The 21,857-nt window shown below is 43.0% G+C and overlaps 1 protein-coding gene and 1 long non-coding RNA gene across 2 annotated transcripts in view; one reads left to right on the top strand and one right to left on the bottom strand.

Moving 5' to 3' along the window:
- PDE11A (phosphodiesterase 11A) overlaps positions 1 to 7,249 on the top strand; it is a 213,652-nt gene extending 206,403 nt beyond the window's left edge. The window contains exon 20 of the mRNA XM_077830269.1: positions 7,091 to 7,249. Within this exon, the coding sequence (XP_077686395.1) occupies positions 7,091 to 7,249 (159 nt within the window). The remainder of the gene's footprint in view (positions 1 to 7,090) is intronic.
- Positions 1,631 to 21,772, bottom strand: LOC144272297 (uncharacterized). The gene is made up of 3 exons (XR_013347534.1): positions 21,621 to 21,772; positions 14,862 to 15,017; positions 1,631 to 3,019 (listed from the first exon to the last, which is right to left on the bottom strand). It is a non-coding gene; the product is annotated as an uncharacterized LOC144272297 (long non-coding RNA).
- Between the last annotated feature and the right edge of the window lie 85 nt (positions 21,773 to 21,857).

Here is a 21,857-nt window from a genome sequence, read left to right as displayed (position 1 = left end):
AGATTAAGTGACGGTTTCATTTTCTGCTGCAAAAGTTGACATCCATGGGGCACGACTGCTAAAACCTTTCAAGGCAGAGCAGCAGCTGCAGCAATGTCTGCTATGCTCACAGAAAAGTCTGCCTTAGGAAAAACTAGATCTGGCTAATTACACTATGTGGCTGTGCCAGAGGGTTTAGTAGCTAGGGATCAAGTTGTGGGTAGGGGCTTCCACAGGGAAAGGGGCAACTGGAAAGGGGGCTTCTGTGGTCCTTAAACAGGAGCAGAAGTACATGGTCAGCCTCAGAGTGTTTTTGTTGGAGAAGTTGCCTAAGAATATTTCTACCAGCGACAAACTCAAACCAGTCCAATATCTCTTGAATTTTCAGGACGCCCATCTGATTTTTAAGGCGCTTCTCCATTTTCCAAGTTCTAGTAGTGGAATGGACATTGTTGGAGTATCTTCCCAACCTCATTCTCCTAAGCTAAGAATAAGATGTTTATTTCTACTGTTTCAATTCTGGTGGATAGAAAAGAGGTGAAGGAGTGCAGTTCAGGTTCAACATGGAACACTACAGATGGGAAACCAGAAAAAAAATCAAAGGAATAAGTTGACTGTGAACAATGACTATGGGAAGTATGGTGCTAGAGGCACAATTTTTGAAGGGTCTGGTGAAGAAGAGTTGCCTGCCCAACACTGTATCCATCTACACTGTTATGCATCAATTGTGGTGTCTAAGAATCCACAAATGTTTTTTACAACTGACACAAAAAGATTTCAGTGTCTCCTTCTGACTTTCCTTCCCCCGGTCTCTTAGGTGGTATTTTGTTGTAAATATGTGATTTTAGTGGGGTTATTGAAGGACAACTAGATCAGAGAAGTGGCATGTTACACTATCAGTGGCAGTGTAAGAATACACAAGCTTTCCCAGACTATCTGGAGGAGGGAGAGACAGTACACTCAGCCCTTCGAGGGACGGAGTGCTTCATGTTGCTCCTTAAGCAACCATATAGCCAACAGGGCAGTATTATTGACAGGCCACAAAGGAACCCTATCCAGTCCTCTGCTGAAATGACAAGTCAACAGCTGCTTTTGAGAGAAGGACTGAATAGGTGAAAGAGTATTGGGTGAAATACTAGTCCCAATGAAGTCACTGGGAGATCTGCCATTGACTTCAGTGGAGCCAGATTTCACACATTGAGTTCAGAGGTGTTTCAACATCACCTAAAAAAAAGGTGGTGAACTATTTGTGCAATTACACAATTTTCAAATAAAAAGACGACAGAATTAGCTGGTCACTACAAGGAAAAGGAATGAGTGGTGAATGAAGATGCATATTCAGAGCAGGGGAAATGGATTGAAAAGTTGGCAAATAAGGTAGAAAAGACAACCAACAGAGTGAGTACAGCAGATCTGAAAGAAGATAAATGGATAATTTAACAGCCATTCAGTTTTCAAGAAAGACAAAGAACAAACTATATTGCATCAGAAAAGGACTCGAAATGATGATGGATGAAACACTTTTAAGCGTTGAACACAACAGAATCACAGTTACCTGCAGAATTCCCAGCTGAGGATAAATGTAAAGACCTAAATAAGGATATGACACTGATATGGATTAACGAGTTTTTCAAAATCTATTTAACGGCAAGGCAGAAGGCATTGATCACTCCTCAAAACAAATGTTGAAAGGAAAGGGGTAGAGTCATCTCATATTTTGCACAAACTGTTAAAATATGTGGGATCAAGAGCAAAACCAGGAATTGCAGAACCAAATAAAACATTACATTGGCATTTATGAAACAGTAAGTCACCTTCTCATGGAAAAAGGAATATACTGATTCCTTGGCTTTATTAAGTTATTATGAACAGATGGACTATCAGTTTGCCTAGAAACTGTAGCAGCACATCAGTTGAGCTATTTCAATAGATTTCCAATCTCTCAGTTACATTTCTTCCCTTTGACAAGAAGAACAATTTTAACTCTGATCAGAGCACACTTTGCTACAAAGCACTTACATGTATAATATACTTTTTCTTTATTATAGCATACGGGTCATTTTTATCAATAAAAAGAAGTTTGTTTTACGAATCCACTCAGCCATAACTTTATTAGAAATAGATATTGCCGCATTATTTTTGGTAATGTACAGAACGTTTTGCTATCACCCGAAGGAAACTTTAATAACTGTTCAGTTCAAAGGATGTTGAATATATTTTGTGTGCCAGATCACTACTCCTCAGTTTGCTCCTCCTGCATCATTGGGGGTCACTACATCCAGGTGGATTCATTCCCTAGTGAGGGCAGGCACTGTTTTCTTCACCATGCTCCTGTGGAAATTTCTTTGGAGAGCAGCTGTAAATGATATTGGTAGGCTTCAGAAAACTGCACTGGCAGAAGTCTCAAAGGAACACAATGATTAAATGCATCTTCTAGCTGCCCTAGCCACACATCTTCCCAGCCAGGACTTTGGGGGCCGTGCTTGTCCCTTGTGGGCTACCCATCATGGGGAGAGCACAGTCTTTTTCTACACCTGTAGCCTCCTCTTGTGGTGCACTTAACTGTTTTGGATCTGACAACAGAAGCTGAAACAAAGCAAAGTTCTCACACAACTCCATAAAGAGGCTTCTGGAAGCTATTCAAGCTGTTATCCTTCATCTTCTGTAGCAAGGCTCCAGAAAACAGACTTCTTTTAGCAAGGGAGTTTTGTTTATCAGTACTAGCCTGTATGCAGAGATAGCAAACCAAAGGATGATTTTGGTTTTGCAGAACATCTTCTGTCAGTCTAAAGCTGTGGGTGGCTCAGCTGTAGGTCCCATTTTCCTCTGACCTCAAAATAGTCAAGAGTTTCGGATAAATGGTTCACCTTTGGCCCATGTATTCTTCTCTTATGAAAGCCACATCAGCAAAACTCAGGGTCCAGTTCAGCTCTGTTGTGACACCATCAACTTTAGTGGAGCATCACATACTTATACCTCATCTGAATTTCTCTCTATGGCTTCCTGGTCGCTAACTCTCCCTTCCAAAATCAGGAAGTTCCTACACAATAAAAATGAGTAATTAGAAATCAGTGGATTCCAAAGCAGAGTAAACATTGTTTTATTTTGAGCATGTCAGAATTTTATAGGTCTCAATTTTTGTGGTCTTATTGCATAGCTTGCTTTATAAATATTAGACCTGCAGTCATACTTCCTTGGGCTGCAATCTTGTCAAAGCTGATACATTAAACAAGGTCGGAACTGGTCAATATTTGGATAGGAGCCTCCAATGAAAATCCTAGGACCTGCAGAAAATGGTATTTATGATTCAGTAGGTGCCATTCTTTCCCTGACTCAATTTGGCTTTGGGTGAGATGCTGAGTTTGATTTACACAGCATATTGGATTACCCGAGATAGGTCTTCTCTCCCAAGCCACACTGCTCTGGGGACCCTTAAGGAAACAGTCCTCCTGAGATTTAAACTGTCTGGGAGCTGTTAGCTAAGTGCTCTTAGCAGAGGCTCCTCAACTCTGGAACTTACCTCACTGGTCTGACAGAGCTAATTTATTAACTGTTGGAGTGCAGGGCAAGACCCTGTCTCTTTCCATAGGCTTATGCCTGCACCAATTGGATGTAGGGCTCCAGTAGGGCTTATGCTTAGTTGGGTGAATGTATTTTTCCTTTGCAAGCTGTGTTTTATTAAATAATGTCCATGTGCCAGGAATTCATGTCTGGAGTTTTAGTAGTAAAGGACACAAACAATTCAATAAGTTCTTTTAGCATCAAATTCGATGATAGAAAACTCAGCACCCTTTCTGGTAACTTTCAGAGTAACAGCCGTGTTAGTCTGTATTCGCAAAAAGAAAAGGAGTACTTGTGGCACCTTAGAGACTAACCAATTCATTTGAGCATGAGCTTTCATGAGCTACAGCTCACTTCATCGGATGCATACCGTGGAAACTGCAGAAGACATTATATACACACAGAGACCATGAAACAATACCTCCTCCCACCCCACTGTCCTGCTGGTAATAGCTTATCTAAAGTGATCATCAAGTTGGGCCATTTCCAGCACAAATCCAGGTTTTCTCACCCTCCGCCCCCCCCCCCCCCAACACAAACTCACTCTCCTGCTGGTAATAGCCCATCCAAAGTGACCACTCTCTTCACAATGTGTATGATAATCAAGGTGGGCCATTTCCTGCACAAATCCAGGTTTTCTCACCCCCCCACAAACCCATACACACACAAACTCACTCTCCTGCTGGTAATAGCTCATCCAAAGTGACCATCAAGGTGGACCATTTCCAGCACAAATCCAGGTTTTCTCACCCCCCGACCCCCATACACACACAAACTCACTCTCCTGCTGGTAATAGCTCATCCAAAGTGACCACTCTCCCTACAATGTGCATGGTAATCAAGGTGGGCCAAATCCAGGCTTTCTCACCACCCACCACCCCCCCCCCCCCCCCGGAAACACACACACACACACACAAACTCACTCTCCTGCTGGCAATAGCTCATCCAAACTGACCACTCTCCAAGTTTAAATCCAAGTTTAACCAGAACATCGCGGGGGGGGGAACAAGGGGAAATAGGCTACCTTGCATAATGACTTAGCCACTCCCAGTCTCTATTTAAGCCTAAATTAATAGTATCCAATTTGCAAATGAATTCCAATTCAGCAGTTTCTCGCTGGAGTCTGGATTTGAAGTTTTTTTGTTGTAAGATAGCGACCTTCATGTCTGTGATTGCGTGACCAGAGAGATTGAAGTGTTCTCCGACTGGTTTATGAATGTTATAATTCTTGACATCTGATTTGTGTCCATTTATTCTTTTACGTAGAGACTGTCCAGTTTGACCAATGTACATGGCAGAGGGGCTTTATTCTTTATTATTCATTCTTTATTTGACTATGTGCAGCTTACGTGAGTGTTATCTGAACTTCTAAACTGAGCTGAGCGGTGATGCGGCTCCAGCCTTAGAAGGCACATGCAGGTGCTGATAGTTGCTGACTGCAATGGATTGCTTACACACATAAGGTGAAATCTAAGCTTCACCATTATCAAGGGGATCAGAGGCTCGTTCATGTGAAACCCATGAACTCTTTAACTTTGTGCATCTTGTCATTTAACTAATAGGCCTCCTGTTCATAGATACCAGTGACCAAGGGACTGATCCTGCAACCCTTACCCTTCTGAGTAGCCCCAGCAATATCAATGGCATGACTCACAGGAGTAAAGGAAGTCTAAACTATTTGTGTTGCCAACTTGCATGATATTACTCTGTTTCTCATGCTATCTGGTGTTTTACTTAGAGCCCCAGCTGCTGGAGACAAGTGATTATGTGAGACTCTTGGCTTTCATTTCAAACAAAAAGTCAGGGTGAGATTCTATGCTGAACTTCTAAGGGTATGGCTCTAGCCCAGGAATAGGCAAACTTTTTGGCCAGAAGGCCATATCTAGATATGGAAATTGTATGGCGGGCCATGAATGGTCACAAAATTGGGGGTTGGGATGCAGGAGGGGGTGAGGGCTCCGGCTGGGGGTGCGGGCTCTGGGGTGGGGCCAGAAATGAGTTCAGGGTGCAGGAGGGGGCTCCAAGCTGGGGCAGGATGTTTGGGTGTGGGGGGCATGACGGCTCTGTCTGGGGGCTTTGGGGTAGGGCTGGGGATGAGGAGTTTGGGGTGTGGAAGGATGCTCTGGGCTGGGACCGAGGGGTTCAGAGGGCAGGAGGGAATCAGGGCTGGGCAGAAGGTTGGGGCATGGGAGGAGGTCAGAGGTGCAGGCTCCGGGTGGCGCTTACCTCAAGCAGCTCCCAGAATCAGCAACATTCCCCCCTTCGGCTCCTATGTGAAAGCGCAGCCAGGCTACTCGGAGCACTTCCCTGTCCACAGGCGCCGCCCCTGCAGCTCCCATTGGCCGCGGCTCCCAGCCAGTGGGAGCGGTGCGTGGGGCATGGGAGTGTGCAGAACCCCCTGACTCTCCCTATGCATAGGAGCCAGAGGGGAAATATGCCTCTGCTTCTGGGAGCCCCGTGGAGCGGGGCAAGCTCCCAACCCTGCTCCCAAACTGGAGCAGGGCAAGCCCCAGACCCCACTCCCTGGTGGGAGCTCGAAGGCTGAATTAAAATGTCTGATGGGCTGGATGCGGCCCGTAGTTTGCCCATCCCTCCTCTAGCCCCTGGAGCACCCCAGGATCAGTAGGGTGCACACAAACCATTCCTTTGATCTGTGAGCCACTTACGGTATGACTAACCAGCAAAAACGGTGTGTTCTTACCCCAGGGTAGCTAACCCACATTCTCTAACCGAGGTTTAAATAGCAGTAAAGGCACAGGAACTTGACTTTTTACTCCTGTTAGTAATTTGAGTTCAACCCCAGGCTCTCCTACAGGCTTTAACTAGAGCTGCTAAACCCAGTTAAAAGCCAAGTGGCCAAGTCCTCACTGCTATTTTAACCAGAGTTAGCTAACCCAAGTTAAGAACATACCCTAAGTGACTCAGCACAGAACTCACAGCTCCAGGAACTGCAGATGCCCCCTTCTGATCCTGGGCTGCCCCAGGGGCTGGAGAGGCCTTTAGCAGCCTTCCCAAGTTACTCTACAGGTCACATTGCTGTCTGGCATCTCCACAGCACTGCATGCTGCGGCCCTGCTCCCAACACATACCCCTACATACACCTGGGAATTGTGAAAGGGTCCTTGAGAGAAAGTCTTACGCCTGTCTGCCCCAGTGCCTACACTGGAAACCATTTTCCTTATCTGCATACAGGGCTTTTCGAGCCTTTGTACTGGGTAAAGTAGCAGTAGAAAGAGGCTGGAGTTGGGGTGAGGATGTCACCCTAAGTCTCTAGCCCTCATGACTGTGGAGAGAAGTTTGAAAATGTAACCTGACTACACCCTGAAAGCTCAAACCCAGAAGACAAATAAAAAGAACCTAAAATGTATTGTTTTAAAATGTCTTGATTTTTAAGCCAAATCTCATGATTTTTGAATGTTTGGGGTTATCAATACTGGTGCAGCCAGCTGGTTCCCTTCATCCAGTTGTTCCCTGTGTGTTGGATCAGAGGATCAGAAATATTGTCAGTATTTATTTGTTTGTCTCTCTTCCTTTTTTAATCTTTCTCCAGTCTCTAGTGAAGATGAATGTGAAACTGAAGCCCATGTTGGACTCTGTGGCAGTAAACAGGGGTAAATGGGAGGAGCTGGACCAGAAAACACTTCTCTCCCAGACAGCACCCTCCTCCTCATCTTCCAGCTTTACTTTGTCTCTTGAAGACATACATTAAGCCTGCGAATGTCAGCTGCTGTTGTGATAACAGCTGTCTGAAAGGCAGAGTTGTAAGCTTAGTTGCATCATTTTAAAAAAAAATGCTTCTACAGACCTGATTAATTGATTGGATATAATTTTGCTGGCCATGGCTTTTATGTAGGAGTTCAGTTGGTCTGAAAAGAAGGTCTGTAATAAGATGATGCTGATATCTGAAGTCACATGGAAGATACAGCACAAGAAGCAGTCATTCAGCTCTACCACATTTCAACTGCTGCTGTAATAAAAACCAAAACACACACACAACACCAGACTACAGACTGAAATACAAGAACTTCAGCTTAATAAAATAAATAAATAAATAAATACAGAGCAGACTTGGAATGCACATTTATCAATGCATATGCAAGGAGCTGCAGGAAAACAGAATAGTGTGCATTTCCTTTTTGTTCTGGATCTTTTCAGTATTTGTTATGAACCAGTTATGCCTGCTTTTGTAATGTCTCTCTCATTCTTCCTTCCTCTTCTATGCTTGAGTGTTCTGAAAAGCCTGCTTTGTATTCTACAGAAGTATTTTTTTACAACAAAGCTTCTTAGTGATTGATCAGGGCCTTCAGAATTGCCTGTCTTCGCTACATTTAAAAACAAACTTTATTATCTTTAAAAATATCAACCTGTCCCAGCTCCACTAAGATATTCATATTAACAATGCAGTGAATTACTTTACAGGTGGAAATTTGTATAAAGGCAAAAGTTATTGCATGGTAATTTGGGTTCATTTTTTTTTAGAAAAACTATTTTAAAGCATTCATTTTTTAATCTGCACTGTCCCCCAAGGAAAGGACTAATGGCCTTTAATGAAAATAGGATAAAAAGGAAATGTATTGCCTTGTACTAGAGAATCTGCATTGAAGGGTTTACTATGGATATGTTTTTCTGATATAATTTCCAACAGAGATGAATATTTTGACTGTTACCTATAAGAAATGGGGGTGGGGCGAATAGAGTACCATCACACTGGATATCGACTTCCTCCTATTTCTCTTACCATCTCTTTTACCCTATGACAGCTAGCAGAAAGCAAATCTAAGGTCACATATCTGATAAACAGTTGTACATAAAACTTTAATCAATTGTGATAGATCAAGAATTCAAACATGTCTAATTCTCAGTGACCACACTAGCACAAGAAAGTTGGCCTCTTAAATTAGTGCAGAGATCCTTGGCAAAACAGCTCTGTAATCTGAGACTGCTTGCTCTATTCCAAGCACCTGAATACAAGAGGATGCATGATAGAATGCTTCCCACCTTTACGGCTTCTTAAGCATCACACTGCCCCATTCAGGAAAAAAGAAAGTTACTATGGTCATCAGTTATTGGAGCCCATGACAATGTCATTTTGAAACTAGGAATGGCTACCACTAGGTAAAAACAGCATAAGAAATTAAAGCCAGATTCAGATCTCTTTTACACTGGTGTCAAACCAGAATAACTCCTCCAGTGGAGATACTCTGGATTGTCATTGGTGTAACCAAAATCAGAATTACCCATAGGGCCAGATTTTCAAAAGAGCCAAGTACCATACTCTCCCACCTGGGCACCTAAATCAGGTGGGCACTGAGCACTTTTGAAAATCTGACCATTACTATCTAATTGACTATTTTTAAAAAGATGTCCATTTACTAAAATGCTTTGTACTACTTATAATTTTTGTAGACATTAGAATGCCTGAAGATTCCAGAACCACTGCAAGAAAATCTAGTTATCTAAATCACTGAACCATATCATGTTTGCTACCAAAGAGAAATGGGGGGTGGGAGAAAATCTATGCTATACAGAGATGAAAATCTGCACTGTATGAACTTGTTTCTGTTACCTCTCCACCTCCTCGCTCCTTCCCCAGTAATGAAAGAGCTGGGATAGTCTGCTGCAAACCTGTATAAAACTTATTTATATAATATGTGCTTTATGGGAAAAGCAGATACCATGACTGATTTGGTACTGCTGGCAGCTATACAGTACATAGCTTTCCTGAATTTTGATATTGCATATTGGTAAATGTACCATAATTTAAAGTACATATCCTATAGCTTCCTCCAAGGTTGAGTTTTCCCTCATTTCCTTTCCTTTTTACTGGCTTCAATGCACTGTTGCCCATAGCAACACCCACTGGCAGTGATGGGAATTCAACACCGCTGCAACCTGACATACAGTTAAGGCCTTAACAATGTCAACCATCAATCAAATGGCTATTTGTAATTGCCTCCATCTATTTCTCCTGTCTTGTGGTATCTTTTCTATTGTGGGTCAAAATTCAGAAACTGCTGACTAATGCAACGGTTCTATTCCTCCACAACAAGAAAGCAAATGAAAAAGTGTAACAAGATCCTCATCAAATTCTGCTTTCAAACACATTGATGCAATTCTGTTGAAATCAGTAGGGGTGTACTTACTGGTGGAAGTGAGAAGAGAATTTGACCACTAGTGTTTTTAAGACTGAAATACTAAAGTCTTGAGCAAAAAAAAAAAAAAAAAAAGGCAACTTAGCACTAAAGTTTTCACACTTTTAGCTCAAAATCCTGGCAATACATTTGCATTTTTTCAGAAAAGGGGGAGATTCTGTACAGAAAAACATACAATACTGGTTCTCAAGACTTAAGATGGTGTCAGGGACCTTTTTCACTGTGTGTCAGCTTCATTTATAAAGGTTTTGGTGTTTGTGCATTGGTGCAAAAACAGCTTTTCTAGAAAAACTGAAACTTTGCCTGAACTTAAATCTGTTTTGTAAGCTTATTCTAGGAAAGACATGCAAGAGAGATCACTGAAAAGTGTAGAATAAGGGCCAAATCCTGCAGTCCTGGTTCAGTTCCCTGCCCTTCACAGGTGCAGAGATCCAGCTGGGTTCCACTGCAAACATGGGAGGAGCAGATGGGGGAGGGAAGGCTTGTAGGGAGTGTATATCCCTTACCTGTTTGCAATGACACAGGGAATCTATGGGGGTCAACAGGGGTTTAGCAGGACACAGGTGGGGCAGAGGATGATGGATTGGTACCCAGAAAGGGGGGCTACTATCAGTGTTCCCTCTAATTTTTCCCCACACATGTGGGGAATGAATTTTGTTATGTACACATCACCTTCATATTGGAGCACATAACAAAATTCATGTGGTGGGGGTGGGGCTGAGAGGTTCGAAGTGGGCTCAGGGCTGTGCCAGAGGGTTGGGGTATGGGGTGGGGGGGAGCAAGGGCTCAAGGTGGAGGGTGGGGCCGGGGATGAGAGGTTTGGGGTGCAGGAGGGTGCTCTGGGGCTACGCAGGGAAAGAGGACTCCCCACAGTTCTCTCTCCCTGAAGCAGCACCTGGACTGGGGGGGAGGGGTACCTCCGGGGTTGGGACTGCGGGATAGGCACCCCGGCCACGGCATGTTTGGGCTGCGGCAAGTCCTGGCCGGGGCTGGGTTTGGGCCGGGGCACCCCTCCCCCGGCTGCAGAAGGTCCGGGGCTGGGGGAGGGGTGTCTCAGCCACAGCAGGTCTGGGCCAGGGCTGGGTTTGGGCTGCCCATCACCCGGCAGGTTAGGGGCCAGGCTAGGTTGGGACCAGGGGAGGAGCGCTTCTCCCCTGGCCACCGCAGGTCCTGGCTGGGCAGGTTCCTTGAGTGGCACTAAATAGGCTGCTGCATGGCCGCATAGCTTACAGGGAACTTAGGCTACTATAGCCTTGCTCAGCCCTTTCCCCAACCTTCCTGTGGAGACCCCACACACACAGCTCAGTATCCACGCTGGGCAGTGAGAGTTCTCAGTCATTTGTCCCCATCTTCAATGGCAGTTTTGCCAGAGTAAAGACTATGATTTGCCTGTAAAATATTTGTGGCTCATAACAACAAGGTGCTGAGCACCCTTACTTCATGTTCAAGTCAGTGGGAGCTGTGGATGCTTAATTCCTCTCAGGAGGTGCTTAATACTTAACAGGATCTGGACTCTGGCCCAGGGTTATTTACAAAGTTTGAATGTGTTGATTAGTAGGATTTGTGCCCATCAAGTAAAGAAATTATAAATTATAGTATAGATGAGTATATTCCATTTTAGCTCAGGTATTCATTGTCACTGGAAAAGCAGCTGCATTTTCTGGCCTGGTGACCTTCTTAACCTACTTCTAGAGCACTGTTTATGAACATGCCTAATTATCAACAAAGCCAATACCAGTATTCACAAAACACTTTTGAAAACTGCAGCCAGCAGTGCCTGATATAAAAATTAATTAGATTTAGACAGTTCACGGTAATATAAATAAGAATGTCTCAGTATACATACCAAATGTGTTAGTTGGCCTTTACTAAAATTAAGGAATTTCTAGGTATATCTAGATATTTTGTGTGTTTATTAATATTTTAGAACTAGCTTTAAGGTTTCTTGATTACATAAAACATCTGTCAGAACAAATTTACTCTGAGCACTGGAAGTGCCTTCTGTTGTCAGGAAATGTGACATGAGAAAATGATACTGGCCTTGCTCAAAAAGTATATTAAAATTATCTGGATTAATTCTACCAAACAATGAACAGAACAAAATGTAACTTAGGTAAAATAAAAGGGTCCAGAAATTATCAGTGATGTCCTATTGAATTTGACAATTCTGGGATATATTCTGTATACTACCTGTTACCTTTTCCTTCTCTGTTTTCGATTATGAACCTTTTGGATTTAATTTTTAGTTTATGAGGATGTTGGACATTGCATCTTTCAACTCTGTGGGAAATACTGTTGTAAACAATCTATCAGTCTGTGTGTGTTTGTGAGAGAGACCTTATACACATGAACAGACATATAAAATGTATTTTTTCTACAGTAAATGGAGCCTATGTACTGTAAAAATGCATAACTTGGGACTGAAACAGTTTCCTTTCTGTTTCCTATTGTAATTTCATTTCCCTCATTGTTTGCTTTAGTTTTTGCCAAACAATTCTGATTCAACTTTTTAAAAAAGCATGTTTTTGAAATGGACAAATTGGTTTTGTTTTTTGTCTGTTAATTAATAAATCACTTTAATGGTACCCTGTAATTTCATTCTTTTTCAGTGAGGCCTATCTACTAATTACTCATTTACACAGAAAGAGTAGAAGCACAAAACATCTTTGAGGGGTTCACATTTCATTTTTTGAAACACAAAGCTGCAGACCTTATTCATGGTAGTAATCCTTAATTTCAGTGAGTTGCACCAAATTTACACTGTTGTGACTGAATGCAGAATACGGCCCCTAACTTCAATGGGACCGTTTAAGGGTGGAAGGATTACTCACACTAGTAAGGGTCTTTGGTTTGCAATTCTTGGGATGATGTACCGTTATCCAGAAGAAATGGTACATCTACTTAGCCATTTCTATAACCCATGTTTAAGTGAATGACCGTCAAAAAGTTCTAAAAACGTTTGTTTTGCTCAATAAGGGCTTTGGAAATTACCATCAAATTCTTGTATGACACAAATATCTTGCTTTATCTCAAGCCCTGCTATTTCTAGGCTCTGTTCTGTTGAAAAGGGTATGTGTCAGGCCCAAAAAGGAACAAGATATTAATAAAACCCTGATTTATTGTTACAACATTAAACATTTACATGTGGTCTGGGGTTTTGTATCATGTTATGCTCGCTCACTCTTATTGTAACAACCGCCACCAGAAATCTTTAACCTTTTATTCAAGATACAGAAAAGGGAGGAAAGAGTTAAAGCATTTGAAATATTAAGTAAAGCTTTTAACAACATCTCTTAATCCCTGTAGCTGCATAGTCTTTATCGGGGGAAAAACCGAAAAACCCATTTGACAGTCTTTCGGATTGCATTAACTGCCCTTTTTGGGGAAAAAGAGAAGTTAGCGGAGATAGTCCAAAGCAATTGTAGAAGCCTGATCCCATTTCCATGGGGACAAAACACACATTAAAAGGGACAGAAACGAACTGCAAAGATAGAAGATGCAGCTTCTGTCTTTGGTGCCAACTCTCACTTGAGCCTTGCTGCTGGAGAAACATGGGCACAACAAACGGTTTTATCAGCTACTCTGAGACCTGACCAACTTGTACCAGGCTCAGACTGATTAAAGAACTGCTTTTATCTGCCTCACTGATCACAGCCTCAACACAGCACTGCAAAAGCTGCAGTCTTGGCCAGCTAAGCCAGACTGTTATTAAACAGAAGGCAAAAGGAGAAAGATAGGAAAGAGAAAAATAAGGTAGGAAAGGAAAAAAGACGACACACGAGAGAGGGAGTCAGGAAACCAAGTCTCACATTCTAAGTGTTGTTTACTTTAGACTTAGCTGAAGCCACTGTAGCAATGTCATTGGTTCCCTCTATCTGGCCCAGTCTGATCAGGGTATCTTTCAGCATCAGAACAACGAAGGCCCAACAGTATTGTTATGGTGGATCCTGGGGTCTTAGGAGACAGTGGGGATGGCAGCCATGATAGTAAAGTTTGCTCCTTCTATTCTAATATAGGAGTCAACAGTGTAATACTGTTGCAAAAACAGCAAACATCATTCTGGGATGTATCAGGAGTGTTGTAAGCAAGACATGAGAAGTAATTCTTCCACTCTACTCCGTGCTGATATAGCCTCAACTGGAGTATTGTGTCCAATTCTGGTAGCCACATTTCAAGAAAGAAGTGGAGAAAGTCCAGAGGAGAGCAACAAAACTGATTAAAGGTCTAGAAAACAAAACATATGAGGAAAGATTGAAAAACTTGGATTTGTTTAGTCTGGATAAGAGAAGACTGAAGGGGGAACATGATAACAGTTTTAGAGTACATAAAAAGTTGTTACAAGGAGGAGGAAGAAAAAATTTTCTTGTTAACCTCCGAGATTAGCACTAGAAGCAAGCAGCTTAAATTGCAGCAAGAGAGGTTTAGGTTGGACATTAGGAAAAACATCCTGTCAAGGTAGTTAAGCACTGGAATAAACTGCTTAGGGAGGTTGTGGAATCTCCATCAGTGGAGGTTCTTAAGAGCAGGCTGGACAAACAGGTTTCAGGGATGGTCAAGATAATACTTAGTCCCCTGCAGTCATGGTAGGACTGGATTAGAAGACCTCTTGAGGTCTCTTCCAGTCCTATGATTCCTGCCATATTTGCTCCAAAGTCTCTTTTTCAAGGACCTCAAGGAGCTGATGAATGGAATGACAACCCTTCATTATTTTGTGTACCAATTAGATAGAATTTCTGATACACTAATTTTGGTCCATTAATTTCTGATTCTATTCTCCTTTTGTTTACCAGTTATGATCTTACCAAAATCCTTGGGTGATATCAGCATACTCACTTCTTTGGATTAATTCAGTCTTCCCATCTCCCTTTTGTATCTTTTTCTATCAGTATTTATTGTTATAGAAGATTTTAACATTTGATGAATTTTCTCACACTTTCCTACGACTATGCTCACATTGGTGTAGGACTGCTAAACCCAATTACTAGAATAGACCCATCTCCCTTTCTATATCTGTGGGGGCTCTAAAAAGCACTGGGAGCAAAAAAACTATTCAAGTGCTTCTTGGCTTCATCTTCTCGACACACCAAAAAAATCCCACAGGGATTGCCCTGCTGCGTTGTTTTAGATTGTACCACTTCTTATTCCATGTGCAAAACACTCCAGGCTCACCTTTAAATTTACGTGCAGCCACAACTTGAGGAGCTGGAAGAACCAGGCCAGCAGCAGCATCAGGCAGCAGAGCAGAGGTGAAGACCATCTGTGAAGATGCCCCTTGCATCATGTGGTTCTGCTGAAGTCTGTGCGTTCAAGTAGTAGAACCCCTAGCTTTTTCAAGAAGTGGGTGAGGGAAAGAGTCAGGGTGGACTAATTTAAATCAAGGCAATTTAAACCACCAAGTGGAAAGCTTCAATTTAAATCATCGATTTAAATGAACTTTTCCATTGGTACTTCAGTTATTTTCTAAAGAAAAGTGCATTCTTATTGGTTGATACAACTATTAAAACATGTTGATTTACAACTAAATAGCCTTAACACTAGATTCATTATATCTTTTTGCTCCCTAGGAGGATACACTATAATTATATAGTGTAATATTTTCATCTTCTTAATTGTACACTTTTAGTATGTCAGAAAATGGTGAATAATATGTGGCTTATTACCTAGATAATTAACTTTTTGCTCATGATTTGTGCAGATAAAAATTTATTTTTATTAAACAAAACTACCTTCAATGTTTGGGGTACATAAACTTCTCTTATCAAGATGTTCCACATTTTCAACTAAATGATTTATTAAACAGAGGGATTAAGTGTAGTCAGTGAATTAAACTGATTATTTCAGGTCAGCCTAGAAAAATTTTCAATATGTCTAAGTAAAAGTCCCTGGAGCTTAAGATTATACTCACCTAAGTCTCTTGAAAATGAGAGTGTCTCCTAAATTACTTACGCTCCAATGGTGCCATATGTATAAAGCTAGATCTCAAAGTTAGATATTTTCCCCCGATTCTTTCTTTATAAAGAAAAGCAGTCTAACACTAACTCAAACTATTTATAGTGATTCATGGGCTCAGCATGTTTATATTTTATTTAAATCTGTTGCGAGATTATAAGTAATTTAACGTATTGTGATTTGAGCATTGGCCTGCTAAATCCAGGGCTGTGAGTTCAATCCTTGAGGGGGCCATTTAGGGATCTGGGCCAAAAACTGGGGATTGGTCCTGCTTTGAGCAGGGGGTTGGACTAGATGATCTCCTGAGGTCCCTTCCAACCCTAATATTCTATGAACATGTATCTCCAAGGTATTTTGTATTAAACTCAGATTGCATTTTAATGAGAAATTTATTTAAACAGACTTTATTTTTTAAAAAGAAAAACATTTAATCAAAAAATCCAATTTAAATTTTAAACAAAAAACAAACAAACATTGATCTTTATCCAGCCTGAAGTCATGACATTTACTTTTCCACCTACTAGAGAAAAGGCTCCAGTATTTATAATTGCACAAGTTTAGCCAGGCTGTCGGGCATTAGTTTACTGGCCGAATTCTGCTATGCAGGTGCGTGCAACTCCTGTTGAAGTCAGTAGTAGTTGCAGCTGTGTAGCAGAGAATTCAACCCATGGGACTAAATCCACAAAGGGACATGAGTGCCTAACTCCAAAAATATGACTTGCACCAGACAAAGTGTGTATTCACCTACGAAAGCTTATGCTCCAGTAAGTCTGTTAGTCTATAAGGTGCCACAGGACTCTCTGCCGCTTTTACAGATCCAGACTAACACAGCTACCCCTCTGATACTTACTCCAAAAAACACAGATCCTCAAAACCTCTGCTCAGCTACTGTCTAACCCTATAGGCATCTATAGTCACTAGGCACCTAAATCTCCATCGGTGGGCACGCACAAAGTTCCCTAAGGCACCGGAGAGCTCCTCAGAGTAGGCATTCCCTGCGCTGATCCAGTAGACATTGCCAGAGGACGCCTAAGAGCACACCTACCAAACTGGATACTGCCCAGATCATAGCGATGGTGGTCATATACCTTATATCCACTGCCCTAACCACTGGGCTCTAAGGTATTCTGGGAATGGGAATCCCTCCTGTTGAAAGTTGTTCTGCTTTGTATGGACTACTTAAATATTCACTGGAGTAGGGACTGGAAACAGGATCTCCCAGGAGACTGCACTAATCACTGGTCCACAGTCATTCTCACTCTCTCTCTGGCCCAATGAATACTGTTTTATAGAAGTGGAACACCATCAGTAGAAGAGAGACTGACCTTACAATACCCCATAGCCTCCGCACCGCTCCAAATGAGAGAGAGAGAGAGAACGTGTGTATTTGACCCAGAGTCTCCCACATGTGGGGAATGAGTCTCCTCCTCAGTTTTTGTTTTCTGGAGAAAGGGTTGACCTTTCTTAGGCACTTAACCTCAGGAGACAGTTCACAGCTGTGAATCCTGAGCAGAGATCATCATCTCCCTCAGCCCAGAGTAAAGCACCTAGGTCCTTATGGGGGAGAGGGAAGCCTCGGCCCTGCACCTCTCCTTGGCATTTTCTACTGGCTAGTTTGCTGGCTTCTGTGAATCCCATTCTGAGATGTTTAACGCTCCCTACGCATTGCATAGGGAGCCTGGGCACCTAACCTGTGGCTGAGCAGTCCACTGGGCAGCAAGGCACTCACAACAGGTGCTGCAATACTCAGCTAAGTCTCCTTTGTGGATCTAGAAAGACCCTAGTGTTCACACATTCTCTCTTTAGCAATAAATTGTGCCTATTTTACAAGAGCAAACTGGTCAAACTACCAACAGTATTTGTTAGATGGGTCCTTAGATTTCTTTTTTATTCCACCAGTTGTGAAAGCAGGAAACCTGCACTTTACCAAGATCATACTTTTGTACTTAATATTTTTAAATTACATTTCTATCACTTAGAGCAGACTTCAAAGACCATGAAAGGGTAATCCTTTGGCATTTTACAGCACTTCACTATATTGACTGCTCTACAAAGATTACAGCATTGATGAAAAGCGCCCTTCCTTCCCCAAAAAAAGAAAAGCACCAATCTCTATTCCCCAAGTACACATCAAAGGCTGAATTAAGTTGGGCATTCAGTACTTGGATGTCCATGCCAATTTTGGTCTGTGATTTGTGTATTCATTTCATTTGAAAATGACGGTGCCTTCCATCTGTCAATGGAAAATGTGTGCTTCTCTTTCCCCCTGCCCCCAGCCAGTTCTCTGGAACAGTATTATATTAAAAAAAATATACAAAAGTGTTGGACAGACACCCTTCCTATACCCATCAATGCCTATATTCAGAACTATGCTGTAACAAAAATATACTGTTGATAATAGCAGAGGGACATAATTAAACTTTTTTTTCCCAACAAAAACTTTGATATATCACAAAATAAGACCTAACATCATAGATTATTTATGTCTCTAAATAGCTCATATAATGGGTTTCCCCCAAAAAAATCATCATAAGTGATAGTGGTTAATTGTGTGGAAAGTTTAATTTTAAAAATCTTAAATCTGTTAAAAAAAATTTGTTTACACACCAATGTCTGCAAGGAAGTGGAACTCATTTTAAAATATTTTATAACATGGCTTAGTACTTGCGCATAAGCCCTATATACTCCATACTGTGTCTCATTTAGCCTACTGTATGAAACTGAAAAAAGAAAAGGAGTACTTGTGGCACCTTAGAGACTAACCAATTTATCTGAGCATGAGCTTTCGTGAGCTACAGCTCACTTCATCGGATGCATACCGTGGAAACTGCAGCAGACTTTATATACACATAGAGAATATGAAACAATACCTCCTCCCACCCCACTGTCCTGCTGGTAATAGCTTATCTAAAGTGATCATCAGGTTGGGCCATTTCCAGCACAAATCCAGGTTTTCTCACCCTCCACCCCCCCACACAAATTCACTCTCCTGCTGGTGATAGCCCATCCAAAGTGACAACTCTTTACACAATGTGCATGATAATCAAGTTGGGCCATTTCCTGCACAAATCCAGGTTCTCTCACCCCCTCACCCCCCTCCCAAAAACCACACACACAAACTCACTCTCCTGCTGGTAATAGCTCATCCAAACTGACCACTCTCCAAGTTTAAATCCAAGTTAAACCAGAACATCGGGGGGGGGGGGGGTAGGAAAAAACAAGGGGAAATAGGCTACCTTGCATAATGACTTAGCCACTCCCAGTCTCTATTTAAGCCTAAATTAATAGTATCCAATTTGCAAATGAATTCCAATTCAGCAGTTTCTCGCTGGAGTCTGGATTTGAAGTGTTTTTGTTTTAAGATAGCGACCTTCATGTCTGTGATTGCGTGACCAGAGAGATTTAAGTGTTCTCCGACTGGTTTACGAATGTTATAATTCTTGACATCTGATTTGTGTCCATTTATTCTTTTACGTAGAGACTGTCCAGTTTGACCAATGTACATGGCAGAGGGGCATTGCTGGCACATGATGGCATATATCACATTGGTGGATGTGCAGGTGAACGAGCCTCTGATAGTGTGGCTGATGTTATTAGGCCCTGTGATGGTGTCCCCTGAATAGATATGTGGGCACAATTGGCAACGGGCTTTGTTGCAAGGATAAGTTCCTGGGTTAGTGGTTCTGTTGTGTGGTATGTGGTTGTTGGTGAGTATTTGCTTCAGGTTGCGGGGCTGTCTGTAGGCAAGGACTGGCCTGTCTCCCAAGATTTGTGAGAGAGTGTTGGGTCATCCTTTAGGATAGGTTGTAGATCCTTAATAATGCATTGGAGGGGTTTTAGTTGGGGGCTGAAGGTGACGGCTAGTGGCGTTCTGTTATTTTCTTTGTTAGGCCTGTCCTGTAGTAGGTAACTTCTGGGAACTCTTCTGGCTCTATCAATCTGTTTCTTTACTTCCGCAGGTGGGTATTGTAGTTGTAAGAAAGCTTGACAGAGATCTTGTAGGTGTTTGTCTCTGTCTGAGAGGTTGGAGCAAATGCGGTTGTATCGCAGAGCTTGGCTGTAGACGATGGATCGTGTGGTGTGGTCAGGGTGAAAGCTGGAGGCATGCAGGTAGGAATAGCAGTCAGTAGGTTTCCGGTATAGGGTGGTGTTTATGTGACCATTGTTTATTAGCACTGTAGTGTCCAGGAAGTGGATCTCTTGTGTGGACTGGACCAGGCTGAGGTTGGTGGTGGGATGGAAATTGTTGAAATCATGGTGGAATTCCTCAAGGGCTTCTTTTCCATGGGTCCAGATGATGAAGATGTCATCAATACAGCACAAGTAGAGTAGGGGCTTTAGGGGACGAGAGCTGAGGAAGCGTTGTTCTAAATCAGCCATAAAAATGTTGGCATACTGTGGGGCCATGCGGGTACCCACAGCAGTGCCGCTGATCTGAAGGTATACATTGTCCCCAAATGTGAAATAGTTATGGGTAAGGACAAAGTCACAAAGTTCAGCCACCAGGTTAGCCGTGACACTCCCAGCTACCTTCGAGACACCACTGACTTCCTGAGGAAACTTCAATCCATCGGTGATCTTCCTGATAACACCATCCTGGCCACTGTGGATGTAGAAGCCCTCTACACCAACATTCCACACAAAGATGGACTACAAGCCGTCAGGAACACTATCCCCGATAATGTCACGGCTAACCTGGTGGCTGAACTTTGTGACTTTGTCCACGGTATGCATCCGATGAAGTGAGCTGTAGCTCATGAAAGCTCATGCTCAAATAAATTGGTTAGTCTCTAAGGTGCCACAAGTACTCCTTTTCTTTTTGCGAATACAGACTAACACGGCTGTTACTCTGAAACCTGTATGAAACTGTAAATTGTAGATGCCAGAAAATAAAGATGTTACAATTTAACTATGAAACCCAAGAAAACCACATACTTTTGGGTATGACAGTCTCTTAATTCAGAGGTTAATTAACAATATAGATTTGTATTTATTATTACACTATTATTCCACTGAAAAGTCATACTTCAGTCAAATCATGAAAGTCTTTGGTTGAGGAATTTACTATTTCTAGTCCATAAAAGGCAACATCGCTAAAGCATTAGGAATGAGTCAACAGGGGCTTTATTCCTGGATCACAATCAACCTACCCTATCACTCTGCATGAGTCACATTTGGCCAGTCTTGCAGAAATCAAAACTGCTACAAGTCAGGATATTAATCTCGATGTACCACAAAAACAAAACGAGTAGTACTTGTGGCACCTTAGAGACTAACCAATTTATCTAAGTATAAGCTTTCATGAGCTACAGCTCACTTCATCTTTTCTTTTTGCGAATAGAGACTAACACGGCTGCTACTCTGAAACCTGTCTCGATGTACCTCAGTCTCTCCTTCTGTAAAATGGGGATAACACCCCACCCCTTGAGCAAAGTGCACCAAGATCTGGGTTACAAGTGGTAGCGTGTTGCCCTCTAGTGGCAGTCCTCGGCAACAATAACAGCCTCCTACTTCTCACAGCCGAAGGAAGGTGAGCTAAGGAGTCCATCAGCAGGGCCTGCGATGTCAGCGCTGAGAGTCCCAGGCTGGAGCCCTGCTGGTGGGCCCGTAGGCAGTTTCCCGCCTACCATAATAGGTACCAGGCAGCACCAGACTAAGGCAGTATCGGTACCAAGCGAGCCTGGCCCCGCCCCGCCCGCCAGGGTGGGCGCTCGGGACCCGCGGGTTACCGGCCAGAGACTGGAGACAAGACAGGCAGCAGCTGCTGTCCTTTGTTAGGGGGCGCCGGGGCCGCCCACTGCCCCCTGCGGGGCGCCTCACCCTGAGGGGCAGGCGGGAGAAGCACCACCCCCTTCGTGAGAGGGGCGGTCCGCCAGGCACAGGCCCTACCGGCGGTACGTTGGTCCCCTCACCCCACGAACGTGCCGCGGCAGGGGCTGGGCTCCGAGTCAGGACCGCGGGCCAAGCGTCTCAACTTACAAGTGACGCGCCATTCTACTAGCGGAGCGGCCACCCATAGAAACTACGATTCCCAGCATGCATTGCGGCCCGCCGGGGAAGGCAGGCGGGAAGCCTCGCCCCCTGGAAGCTGTGGTATCCGCTGGCTCCTCTGCTCGCGGCCCGGCCCTCGCTCACGGAACAATTTGAACGCAGGCGTAAAGCGACACACGCATCAGCCAGGAGATGCGTCATTTCCGCGTGCGACGGAACAGCCGC

This window comes from Eretmochelys imbricata, chromosome 11 (assembly GCF_965152235.1).
Source record: "Eretmochelys imbricata isolate rEreImb1 chromosome 11, rEreImb1.hap1, whole genome shotgun sequence".
NCBI lineage: Eukaryota > Metazoa > Chordata > Testudines > Cheloniidae > Eretmochelys > Eretmochelys imbricata.
This window is presented reverse-complemented; position numbering and strand designations above follow the sequence as displayed.